The following is a 12,477-nucleotide window of genomic DNA, read 5'->3' on the forward strand; positions in this document are numbered from 1 at the left end:
ATGGAGTTGTATTTGAGAATCGTAAGGAGTGGAAAACAAATAAAATAGAGATTTCTCAACATACTTTTAACTAAATATGTGTTAGGAAGATTTTTTTCAAATGCTTAAAGTAAATGTTAATACCATTTAAAAAATTAATCCGGTCGAAGTTATATTTTAAAAGAACAAACATTTAGATAACTTTAAAGTAAAATTAATTATTTATATCTTCTCTTTTTTTAAAATTGATATCATTTTAGAAAGAAATAAAATTGATCACATATCAAATTAAAAGAACGAAAATAAATATTATTTTAAATATATATAAAATTTCAAAATATTTGTCACACCACAACTTGCAAGAGAATATGGATGCAAATAAGTACTTTTGAGTATGGAGTATGGGTGTAGATAAAATCCTCACTCATTTCTTCAGTGTCTTCTAAACAAAAAGAAAAATAAAATGTCCATAAACAACTTCTCTCCTGACTTCCATCAACCTCTTTTCTCTACTTCTCAACTCCCCATCATGCTCAACCCCAAATCCTCCCTCTCCCTCGCCGTCACCGCCGACCATCTCCCCATGTTCGAGAAACCCTTAACCCCCAGCGACGTTGGCAAACTCAACCGTCTCGTCATCCCCAAGCAATACGCCGAAAAATACTTTCCCCTCTCACCCTCCGCCGCGGTCGCCACCGCCGCCGCTGCCGCCGGTGACTCTGCCGATAAGGGGTTGCTCCTTAGCTTTGAAGATGAGTCCGGAAAAATATGGCGGTTCCGTTACTCTTATTGGAATAGTAGTCAGAGCTATGTGCTGACCAAAGGGTGGAGCCGGTTTGTTAAAGAGAAGCGGCTTGACGCCGGTGATGTCGTCGTTTTTGAACGCCACCGCCGTGACGGTGATAGGTTGTTCATTGGGTGGAAAAGGAGGTCGGCACCGTCTCCGGCGGACAGTGCGGTGGCGACGGGGAGTGGTGGGGTTGGCGGCGGTGGAGGTTGGACTAGAATGTTCTGTTCTGCAAATTCATATCCTTCTCATCATCAACATCGTCATCTTCCCTCACCGCCATACCAATCTTCTTCCGATACTCCTCATGCAGGTTTTTTTTCTTTTTCTTTTTTAATTCTTATTTTAGTAAATTTATTAACATTTTTTTTTTATGGTAGCCCAACCGCTTCTTGTACCCAAAATTAGCTTTTACTCCTTTCCCTTTCCTAAACTTCTTTTTCTCTTTTGAAATTGGACTTGAAAAATGAAATGTTCAACTTTATCCAATTGTATAGGGATTATAAATGAAATGCCTTTTTTTTTTTTCATGTTCTGTCCAGAAAAAATCATTGGTTTCGAAAAATCCTTTTGTTCTGGGGGAGATCAAATCTTCTACATTTGGGAATCATTAACAAAAAAAAAAGGGCGAAAAACGAAATTCAATAGTTGAATATAGTTAATAAAACGCATGAATCATGAAGAAGGCTATTTGAGTTTTCATTAAAAAAATTTACAATTATTTGGGTCTTCGAAGTTCATGTACTAACACCCATAAATCATGCGTTTAACTACCAAGAAATTTTGTAACAAAATAAAATAAACAGGAAATTCATGATGATGTTTGTATTATATTTGTTAATTTAAAAAAAAAAAAAAAAGAAACTTGAAATATGTGCATTGTTTTCAGAGTCCTCTGTTCAGAGTCAAACAGTGTCGATTGGGAATTCAAAGATACTGCGGCTCTTCGGAGTGGACTTGGAGTGCCAAACCGACATGTCGGAACCCGAACCACCGTCGTTGCTCAATGTCGGGTCAAGTTTAAGTCTATCGGGTCGAGATCCAACCCGCCACACCTTCTACCCACATTATTCTTCTCCTCTTCCTCATCACATGGTATGCCAACTCAAATTCATATTTATCATTATTTTCTCCCTTTTTAAGTTTTTTTTTAACTCTAATTTTTAAAAAATTAAAAACGTTGCATCTCTGATACCTCTTTTAATTGTTTCCCCTAATCAGACAGAATAGAGTCAAAGTGGCAAAAAAAAGAAAAAGGTTTTTTTTTTAAAAAAAAAAAAAAAGTAAACAAGAAAAATAGTAATGAAAATGGCTTCTTGCATTAATTAATTTGTACGGTCTCCTCTTTTGCCAACAAAATCTGCAAAGTAATCTAGAATTGTAGCTAAGCTGCAAATATTGCCCAATTTTATGATGATTCATTGTCATATGCTCACTACTCACTTATATTAATTAATATATAGCAAAGGGATGATCAGAACTACTACTATATGAGTAGCATTATAAAAAGCATCTATGCAATCTATACCTTTACTTTAAAAAAATCAAAATTCAAATAAAAGTTCAAAAGTAACAAAATATGATTTAGGCTTCAAACATTTCTGGGATCAATTCAAGGGCAGTGTTTCATTTTGTTGGCTATGTCTTATATTAAAGAATCCGCAAATCAATGCATAGGACAATGCTACAAATTCTTTTTTTTTTTTTTTTTTTTTTTTGGAAAATTGAGAAAAGGAAAAGGAAAAAAGAGAGAGAAAATGGTAGGTTTCCAGATTGTAAGGTGGACATCGTACTTGAACAGCAAGGAAGAAATGATATCGACCAAAAACTCTGCACAAATAAAACCAAACCTCTGAAAAATTAGAACCTCACTCTCTGTCTTCACTTCCACTAAAATTTCAAAACCTTCCCTTCTTAGAAACCTACACAATAAATATTAAAACCAACCCCTGTTCAGTTTTTACTGCCCTTTTTTCTGGACCTATGTTTTCCTTTTTTTCCTCTTTCCATCTTAAAATTCTGCAAAAACCTCTCTCTCTCTGTCTCCCAAATCACTACAAATTCTACTTGTTGATTATCTACATATGTAAAATTACTTTGTTTCATTCATACACACACACTATAACAGGTCATTTTATGGGAGTTTTAAAATGTGGTTGTAACAGGATTTCACTTTCTCACAAGATGTCAACCAGACGAAATATCAAGGATAGAGATGGGTGGATGTGACGTCCCTGTACTGCAAAAAACCCCACTTTTTATTTATTTGTTTAATTAAATTCCCCACCACTTCACTTGAGAAAAGTCACCCCATTAAAAGAAGGTGAAAATACAGAACAAAAAAAAAAGAAGGGAAATCCCAGATTTTCTGGCCGACTTCCCAAGGTTATGGATGGAGGGTGTAAACAGAGATGACGGATAAGGATGAAAACGAGTGGGGTCCAAGATGAAAGCAAATGGGAAACTAGCTAGGGCCGTTGAAGGTCAGGAATGAGGAATCTATTTTGAGTACTGTTGAGATTCTGAGTGGAGATTTTTGAGAGATTAGGCTCAAAAATATGAGTAATGGAAAAAAGGAGGGAGAGGGTATGGGGCTGTGTGTTAGTGCTTTTTATTTTGGGTGGGTGAGGATTTGATGGATCGTTGACACTCCCGCCTTCTACTCCTACTACTATTTTATAAGTTTTAGCAAAATCTAACCTTTCTTTCTCACCTCATTTATATAAAAATTTACTTCTCACTTGTCGTGTCCTTATCTGCTCTGCTCCTCTAGAGGTCGCTGTTTAATTTTTCATGCTTTGTCTGCCCCTGCATTCAATACGAAGATGGAAATTTAGATTCATTTTGAATGAAATGAAATGACATCTAAAAGCAAATCCAACTTTGTGATGAACATACAATTAATCAAGTATTTACTACAGTGATTGTTTTCACAAAAACTGTGGTGACCATTTATCAGTCCTATCATCATACTCTCAAACAGATAATATGTTTCTTTTAGACACGTTATGCACAATTTAAAAGAAACCATGTATCCCTTTTGCAATCAACACAGTACCAATCAGGACTACGAACTCTATATATATATTAGTATTTTGACATGTTTATTACATTTCGTCTCTAAGAACAAATTAAAACCATCACGGTAAAAAGATGAGTTGTCTGTGAATTGGCTGGACAAAATGTAATATAGCTTTTTTTTTTTCTCTGTCAACTTATTTACTTTGTATCTACAGCCATCAATGTGGTTCAAATGTTCAGTACAACTTGCGGAATTGTAATAAACATATTATCAACTAGTGGCTGAATTACACAGAATAAGCATATTATTACTACCTGTGCAAATGATGAAAAGATGAGTTAGGAAATCTTGCTAGCGGGGCCCATAAATGTTGAGACAAAAGAGATAGCCATTGACCTCGGCCGATGGTTTTCCAATCTTCATCAGTGGCTTTGAAAGTGGGGGGTCCCCAGATATGTGTGCAAGCTATCATTGGCATTGAAGAAATGGCTAATCAAAGGAATGAAAGGACTCCTACTTAGGGGATGTGCTTGGAAAGCAACACTCTATTATGCATGACTAAGTACAGTACACATATAGTAATAGCAAATGATAATTCGTCCATGGTCCATCCACTTATCTTTTCAACGATCAGATCATTTGTGACTCAAGCCAACAATACCAAAATCAGCATAGTTAATTTTTAAACTCATAATCCTAAAGTAATTGATGACATTTCAATGCCTGCATAAGTTATGGTGAAACTACAACAAAATCATTAGTTTATCAACAAAGATAACACCCACTTGGTTCTTTGACAAAATCTTGAATACTCATGATACGTACAAAATCAAAACTTTTCGGTCCAACAATACTTGGACAATCGAGAGGAGTCTAGACAATAAGGGAGTTCGACTCATGCAACCTTAATTGATTCTTTTACCCGCAATGACTCGAGGGAAAATATTATTGTATAAACGAAATCATTCTCTAGTCTTTTCATGCTATCTTTTTAGGGAAATCACCTGGTTATTCTCTCCCAACATAGAACTTCTAACCAATTATTACAATAGGCCTTGAAAGCAACAACCTGTGCTTTGAAGCTGAAAAAAAATATTAGAAGCAACACCAAACATGAAACTGAACAGTAGACGTGATATTGAGCAACCTCACTATTGAGTATTGATCCTTTTTTAATAACTGTAGTCGTAGTCCCAAAAAGAGCATATAAAATATGGAGCAATTGGTACCTCATTCGCTTTCAATAATTCAGGCTTCAAAAAAGTCAAATGGTAGCTCGAACATTGGGAGCTAATCTGCTAATAGCAAGAACCCAATTCTAAATGGGCCCTTCAAACCCCATAATGCCCAGTCATTTTCAGCCTTCTCTCTCACCATAATAAAGCGTACTTGAGCATTTCCTTTCCGCAACATCTTTTGACCAAACAATGCCACTACCTTCTATCTTCAATTTGCAAAATCAACGTCCAACTCTTTGATGTCAAATCATAGAGTTATGGTTGTACTGTAAATTCAATCCACCATGCAGATACCTGAAGACATGATTGAAAATCCGGAGTGATCTTAATGCAAACGCATTGGCCAGCTGCAATAGAATTCACATCTGAAGTGTCGAGGAAAAGTTATCGAACTTGAAACAAATGGTAAACCAAACCTTACGGGAGCTGAAGTTATTTCCCTCTGATCTTTGCTAATTTGAAACATTTCACAAATGTGCGGGGAATAATATTGAATCGACAATCCACATCTCAAAAAGGCCGAAGACAAAAGAAAAGAACTACTGAATTATTCATTTCGCAGCCAAAAGCCGTCCTTCATACTATTGTTTCCATGCCTACTTGTAAGCAAATACGTAATAGTCACTAAGGACTCTAAAATAACTGACAATAACAGGGGAAAACAAACATAGGAATCCTGCTGGTTTAGCTGGATTAGGCGTCCTTTCTCATGATTGTTTGTGTATATTTAGAAGATGCTCAAAACTGTATATATTTCAAAATGCACTGGCGAAAAATACACTAAAAATCTCAATTCAACCACTTTTTACAAACGGAAACTGAACCACCAGTATCCTCTAAACTATCTTGGTCACAATTCTGCAGCTTTTACATAAAGCATAAATACTGTCAGACTTTTATTAGATTTTATCACTTCCCTTTTGGGAATCAGAAGCGTCCTTTTTCTCCATGACTTGCTGAATACCTTCTTGATACCCATCTATAAAATTTTTTAGAGCGTCTCTATATGCAGCAGCTCTAGTCATATACACCCGCTGCAAAGCTGGTTTTAATGTCTCCATTCCTCCTCTTGCAGCCACAGCTGGATTTTAATTTTTGCAAAAGAAGAAAAATGGCAATCTAATCAGGAATAATACTATTCAATCAATACCAGAAAAGAACATAAAAAACGGTTAAAAGTAAAATAACACGGATAGAAAATCCAATTGCAACAGAAGAGACAAAAATCAGCTATTTTAATGTTATTTTATTTGACAAGAAGCTAGAAAACTGGTGCAAATCCTTCAAATAAAAAAAGAAACGAACAACCAAAGTACACCAGATAATCAGATGCATAGGCATGATAGTTCTTTTAAATGAGGTCCCAATGTTTTGTTCTACATTTACTTCTGATTAGCACCCTACTAGGAGGGCCACCAACAATCAAACTGCAATTACTGTGTACCCAATAAGAGTATTGCAGCAGAGTGGCAAAATTAGACCCGGCCCTGAAAATCTCTTTTACCTTAAGCCTGATCCCATTTGTCTATAATTGCTTCTGCAGCCTTTGGCTTTTCAAAATAGGGAGCCTGACCAGACTGGATACCATACACGTATTAACCAAGATTGATTCTTCTTTGGATGCTGAGAAAGGTGCTGTGAATTGGGTAGCAATAAGTGTGTTCCCATAGAAAGGATAGAGGATCATGGAGCTGAAATCCACGCTCCCTTTCTTGTTTGGATTGGGAAAGGGACACTTGTGAAAAAAAGTTGATGGAAGAGTGGATGGGGAGGACTGAAGAGACAACTGGAGCCAAATGATCATGAACAATAGTGAAGGTCTCGTAGTCGATGGTAAAGGAAGGAAAGGGGGAGGAGAAACAGCAAGACATGCCATTGTCAAAAAAGAGTTAAAGATGGTGAATGGAAATGGGGATGTATGGAGAGAAATCTATTAAGAGAGAGAAAATTGATTACACAAGGCCGCTAATTCTATACGAAGGATTGATGTTACTAGGCTGCTCATTCTATACTAAGGATTCATTGTTGCATATCTCATCGACATCAACAACCACGGGATGGGATGAGCGTTAAATCTAATTCAAATAGATACAGAGAAAAAATTCTAAATATCATAATCTAGTGTAAGAAATCCTCTATGCAAATACAATCCCATTTCAAACTTTAAACAAGGGGAGGAAAGAATAACCACAAAACAAGGATTAGACCCTTCCCCTTGAACATTGAGTACTTTTGACTATTCTGTTCACATCTTCAGCTATTTCCATCGATAGCACAACATGCATGACAAGGTTACAAAACCAGTACGCCTTACCTATCACTATTTCTTTCACAAGCATTAAATATTAAGGAATATTTCAACACTGAGCACTACTTGAACCTGAAGCAATTCTATCATATGCTTCAACGGGTTTCGTTGACCAGGAACCAGAAGTCGGTAAACAAAATACACCAATCACAATTGCACTGAAAACCATGTTCGAACTAAAAATCAATTAGCAGTCCATCTAGAAGTTAGTGTACAAGGATTTTCCCCCGACCGTGAATACATGATCACAAGTATGAGAAAATATTTCATTCCAGTATAAAGCATCCGAATCAAACAATAACACAAAGGTCGGTTACCTAGGTCTTCAAGTGTTGAAGGTTCTTTCTCTTTAGGCGCACTTTTTGGTGAATTTGTTTTGTTTTCGCTTTCTTCCACCTTATACTCATGTGGTCGCAGTTCAGGACCAATGTCCCGCACCCAGCTTGCAGCGTATAACCTGGAAGCCTCCTTCAACACCTAAACTCACCATCCGAGCATACATACTTATCAACAGTATAAGAACAGAAGAAACACACAGAATAAGAGCAGAATCAAAATTTGAACTGTTCGTATGTAAGTCAATCTTGTCGCTACTAACTTTTCCCCTCAATCACCAATTAGAACTTATAGCAAAAGCTACAGAAGAAAATGAGAACATCCAGATAAGAAGAATATACCAGGAATCGATCATGCCATGTAAGCTTTGGGCGCTTCTTTACATGTGGAGGATCCGGTAAAGACGAGGGAAATGCAATTTCCTTCAAATCATACCGAACGTAGTCATAAATCTTCCTGAAAACAATCTTCGCCTTCATTCCTGCAAGAGATTTGCTCACTTATATTACACCATTCCATGCATTCGCAGGTCCAATTTAGAAGACAACGACGACGCAAGGACAAACCGGAGAGGCAAGCTTGACGGCAGTGATTGCTGTGAACAACAGAGAGGAACGATTTAATTAATTAATTAATCGATCTTTTTCTACTTTTTGAAATTGGGCTGGCTAATGGGCCGATGGGCCAAGTGTTGTTGTATATTGGACTAACAACTTAGTGATTAACCGGGGAGGTCCGGACCCATTTTTTTCTCATCCTTCCATAAAAAGATTCATCAAGGTAGAACCAATAAATATTTCTTTTTCGATTCACCTGAAGTTGAATACCTCATTCAAGAATTGTTTTTGATCCTAGGAATCAATAGAAAAGGTAAATCCCTTATGATATATCAGATTCGGTTCGATTATTGATGAAAAATTGAAATAATAAGAGATAGAGCATGCTTTTCAGGGATCGTTTTCAATCCATAATTAATCTATGTTATATATTTACGAGTCTTTAATTTTTTTCGGCGTGAAAAAGATATCGCGATTCATATGATAATTTCTTCTTAATATCATAAGGCTTAACTAATTGATTTATCCTAAGTCTTCTTAACATCTTGAGACTTAATAATTGATTTTATATTAAAATAATATATCAACGATAGATTTTATATTAAAATAACATTAATTTGTTGATCATCAAAATAACTAAATTATTATTTTTAATTTCGAGAATCTCCGCTGTTGATTTGTTTACCAATTAGCTACTTGAATTCAAAATAACAAAATTATTATTTTTTAAAAATTGGGGAATAACGATATATTTATATCAAAATAACATTAATTGGGAATCTCAAAATAATAAAATTATTATTTTGAATTTGGGAGAATCTCAACCATTGATTTTATTTCAAAACATCGGTACTTGAATTTTAAAATAACCAAATTATTATTTCTTTTATCAATTTTCTTTTTTCATGCCCTTTTTATTTAAGTGAGAATTTACCTATTTCTTTCTCAATCTTTCTTATTAAATTCAAATTAATTTATTCTAAAAATATATAGGATTGTGTATACATATAATTAGTTCAGTACTATTAATTTGTACAATGGTAGAAATGAATTAAAACCAGAAAACTATTGCATTAATTTTGTTTAGAAAGACTTTTAAAACATGAATAACATTAATTTCTATCAATATTGGTTTGATGTCTATAAGAATTTTCATGTAATTGAAAGAAATAACAAACAACTAACATGATTTTAGAATGCCATACGTTCATGGTATTTTATACAATAAAAAAAAATACTCACATTCATGAACTATAATTATTTCAATATATGTGTTCTTATCAAAAGTTTTAATTGATGATATATATTTATGAACCTGTAATTAATTTCGTCGTGTTAACAAGGTATACCATAATTATCATAACTTCTTTCTAATATATCGGGATTTAACAATTTTGTTGAAGATTAAAACAACTTTATTCAATTTTTTTTAAATAACCATGTTATTATTTTTTTTATTAGCTAAATCTCAACATTTTTTTTATTTCAAAATAAACTTGAATCTTTCAACCATTCATAATTTAGAAATTAAATTTAGTTTTTTTATTATATCTTAATTTATTTTTAAAATTTGGAAATTAAAATTAATTTTGATTTTTTTTTTTAATTTTAATTTTTTTCCAACAAAATAAGTTAAGATATTGTGTTTTTAGATAAAATCTCACAAATTCCATCTACATTTTATTAATTAAATAATAATATAAAAAATTAAAAAAAATCAGCTAAAATTTTTCTTGGAGACAAAGAAGATGCAACTTTTATCTTTGTTCTTATGAGTGACGGTCTTTGTTCTTCCATCCCAAGCGTGATTGTAGGTTGTAGACTTAAAAATCAAAGATAAGAAGATGGAAAATGAAGATAGTATTTGCGTGCTTCAAATGTTTATATTATTATTCTTGAAAATGCATGATCGATAAAGTTGAAGATGAAACTAAAACTTCAAATGGAATGGTAACTTGCAAAAGGGAGGGTGGAAATTGGGGTTTGTCATCTCTAAGGTGGAAAGATTAGGGTTTGTTCGCTTGAAGAAAATGAGAGATGAAGGAAGATGGAGAATCGTAAAATGGAAGATGGAGAATCGAAAAACAAAAATGGAAAATACAAATCATTGCGACGAATCTGGAAAATGGAGACGAATGTTCTAACTTTGATTGAACATGTGTGTAGCTATAATTATGGAAAATGCAAATTCTTATTTATTGTAATTTTTTTTATTTTACCATTTTTGAAAAAGAAACGATTTTGCTATTTTTCAAAATGACAACTAATTTACAATTACTATTCTTCTAGTCGACCCTTAAACATATTCAACGATTGATAGATATACTAATTAAAAAAAAGTCAAATGTGTTTATGCTCTATATAGTAAATTTAGTTCCTTAGTTAATATTTCATTTTGATATTGTTAATGCATTACTTAAGTGCACATCTCGATTGAGCAACTTGAAAAGTATTAGCAAATTTCAATTGTTACGCATTAATATTATCGACATCAAAAATTGAGATTCCATCTTCCTATTTCACATATTGTTTTTAGAAAGAAAAAAAAAACTTTCCTTTTCAATCCTTCTCTACCAGGATGATCTATGTAAATTAATGTAACATTTTAGTTTAGAGGTAAATATTGACATTTTTTTTTTAATTTCGTGTAAAAGAGTGACAGTATGAGGTGAAGATTTATTTGTTGTTGTCGTCATTATTACTTTTAACAAAAAAAATGTTGTTGTTCTTGAAAACAATTGAGTACGAACATTTTTTTTCTTAGAAAGAAAGAATTTATACAAACTTATGTCACGTGTTACTAATGCAATTGTCTACCCCACTATGACATGGACACAAGTCTGTATTTTCTTGCCTCGATCTCTCTCCTCACTTCTAAAACTATGACTTGTTTGATAACAATTCATCGCTTAAGTGTCGGTTGATAACTATTTTGTTTTTTGTTTCTAAAAATGGAATAATATAAACTTGTTTTTGTTTTTAGAATTGACTAAAAATACTTGGCTATCTTATACTTGAGAAAGATGTAAAATTTGTGTAATAAATAATAGTCGATAGGCTTTATTTTTTAGAACGAGATATTAAAAAAAAAACGTAATAGTTATTGTTATTATTTTTTGAAATTTTTTAAATATACATTTGATTATTTTAATTTTTAAAAATCCCAAAATTTGAATTTGAAGACGTCCTTAAACCTCATTTACACTAAGGTAGAAAAAAGTAATAGGCTCTAATAAATTTTGTGTTTAATTTTCAATTTTTAGAATTTACACTTTGTTTTAATTTCTTCTTAAATTTCTAGTTGTAGTTTTTGATCTCTTGATGAAAGTTTAGAAATTTTAAGCCAAAATCTAAAAATAAAAATAATTTTTCAAAAAACACTTGTGTTTAGTTTTATGCTTTGATTTGAAAAAAACAAAAAACAAAATATAAAATTTGAGCTTGCTTTGAAACTTTGTTAAGAACAAACATCGAATGGTTATAAAATAAAACTACGATCAATTATATTTAAAAGCGTAAGATTTAATGTTAAAATAATTTTAAGTGAATAGAGACGCGTTTCATAATCATTTTGAATATAGCAAAATTTATTTTTTAACTCTCTTAAAATGGCACTCTAGCATGTTCTTTTTAAACGTTAAAAACTTATTATAATTGATATTTTTATGACTAACATATTTAGAAAGTTATTTCAAATTTTAAAGAATTCACGTGGAGAACGTGAATCCGTGTTTTGAAATGAAGATTTACAAAGATGAAACAAATCATATATATTTTAATAGCCAGCAAAAGATCAATAACGTAGCTGACCTTTTCCACTTTTATTTTATTTATATAATTATTTGCATATCACATTTGTCGATATGAAAGCAAATAGTTAAGCTTAGCTTACATGCATAATAATATAACATGGAAAAGGGGATTAATACAAAACACAATTTCCCCTCGTTGCACCCAGTGGAATACTGCAAAAGCATGGTTCATCACAAGGGAGTAGTCCACCACCACAGAAATTTCCATAACAAATAGATGGTGGCGGCGGTGTCGGTGTCGGTGTCGGTGCCTCTTTTATCATCTTCCTCGAGTAATTGTTTTTGTACTTTACTCCTTCTCCGATGTTGTTACTACCGTCGGAGAAGAGCTGAATGTACTCCTTGTTTTCATTTTCCTCGAACTGACGTTCTTCGTTCAAGGCAACATGAGCTAAAGACACACGTAAATATCATTGTCGTCATCACCACTACCAAAGC

The 12,477-nt window shown here is 33.1% G+C and overlaps 2 protein-coding genes across 3 annotated transcripts; one reads left to right on the forward strand and one right to left on the reverse strand.

Moving 5' to 3' along the window:
• Positions 1-351: 351 nt before the first annotated feature.
• LOC103486642 (B3 domain-containing protein At2g36080) lies at positions 352-3,506 on the forward strand. Of its 2 annotated transcripts, XM_008444655.3 has the most exons (3): positions 356-1,079; positions 1,656-1,861; positions 2,932-3,506. In XM_008444655.3, the coding sequence occupies exons 1-3, from the start codon at positions 443-445 to the stop codon at positions 2,977-2,979; spliced, it is 891 nt and encodes a 296-aa protein (XP_008442877.1). In that variant the 5' UTR covers positions 356-442; the 3' UTR covers positions 2,980-3,506. The 2 variants fall into 2 exon arrangements, with proteins under 2 accessions (XP_050940073.1, XP_008442877.1); XM_051084116.1 differs by lacking the exon at positions 2,932-3,506 and having other exon boundaries at positions 352-1,079; positions 1,656-2,193.
• Positions 3,507-5,761: 2,255 nt separating this feature from the next.
• LOC103486641 (uncharacterized) lies at positions 5,762-8,287 on the reverse strand. Its single transcript, XM_008444653.3, has 3 exons — positions 8,012-8,287; positions 7,652-7,811; positions 5,762-6,107 (listed from the first exon to the last, which is right to left on the reverse strand). The coding sequence occupies exons 1-3, from the start codon at positions 8,147-8,149 to the stop codon at positions 5,926-5,928; spliced, it is 480 nt and encodes a 159-aa protein (XP_008442875.2). The 5' UTR covers positions 8,150-8,287; the 3' UTR covers positions 5,762-5,925.
• Positions 8,288-12,477: the final 4,190 nt, after the last annotated feature.

The sequence above is a fragment of the Cucumis melo genome, chromosome 4 (genome assembly GCF_025177605.1).
Source record: "Cucumis melo cultivar AY chromosome 4, USDA_Cmelo_AY_1.0, whole genome shotgun sequence".
NCBI classification, from domain to species: domain Eukaryota; kingdom Viridiplantae; phylum Streptophyta; class Magnoliopsida; order Cucurbitales; family Cucurbitaceae; genus Cucumis; species Cucumis melo.

Coding starts and splice junctions, on each gene's coding strand:
- LOC103486642 (XM_051084116.1), top strand. CDS start 443: ATGTCCATAAACAACTTCTCTCCTGACTTCCATCAACCTCTTTTCTCT. Junction 1,080..1,655: donor TTCCGATACTCCTCATGCAG/GTTTTTTTTCTT, acceptor CATTGTTTTCAG/AGTCCTCTGTTCAGAGTCAA.
- LOC103486641 (XM_008444653.3), bottom strand. CDS start 8,149: ATGAAGGCGAAGATTGTTTTCAGGAAGATTTATGACTACGTTCGGTAT. Junction 7,812..8,011: donor CATGGCATGATCGATTCCTG/GTATATTCTTCT, acceptor TGGTGAGTTTAG/GTGTTGAAGGAGGCTTCCAG. Junction 6,108..7,651: donor TTCAACACTTGAAGACCTAG/GTAACCGACCTT, acceptor ATTAAAATCCAG/CTGTGGCTGCAAGAGGAGGA.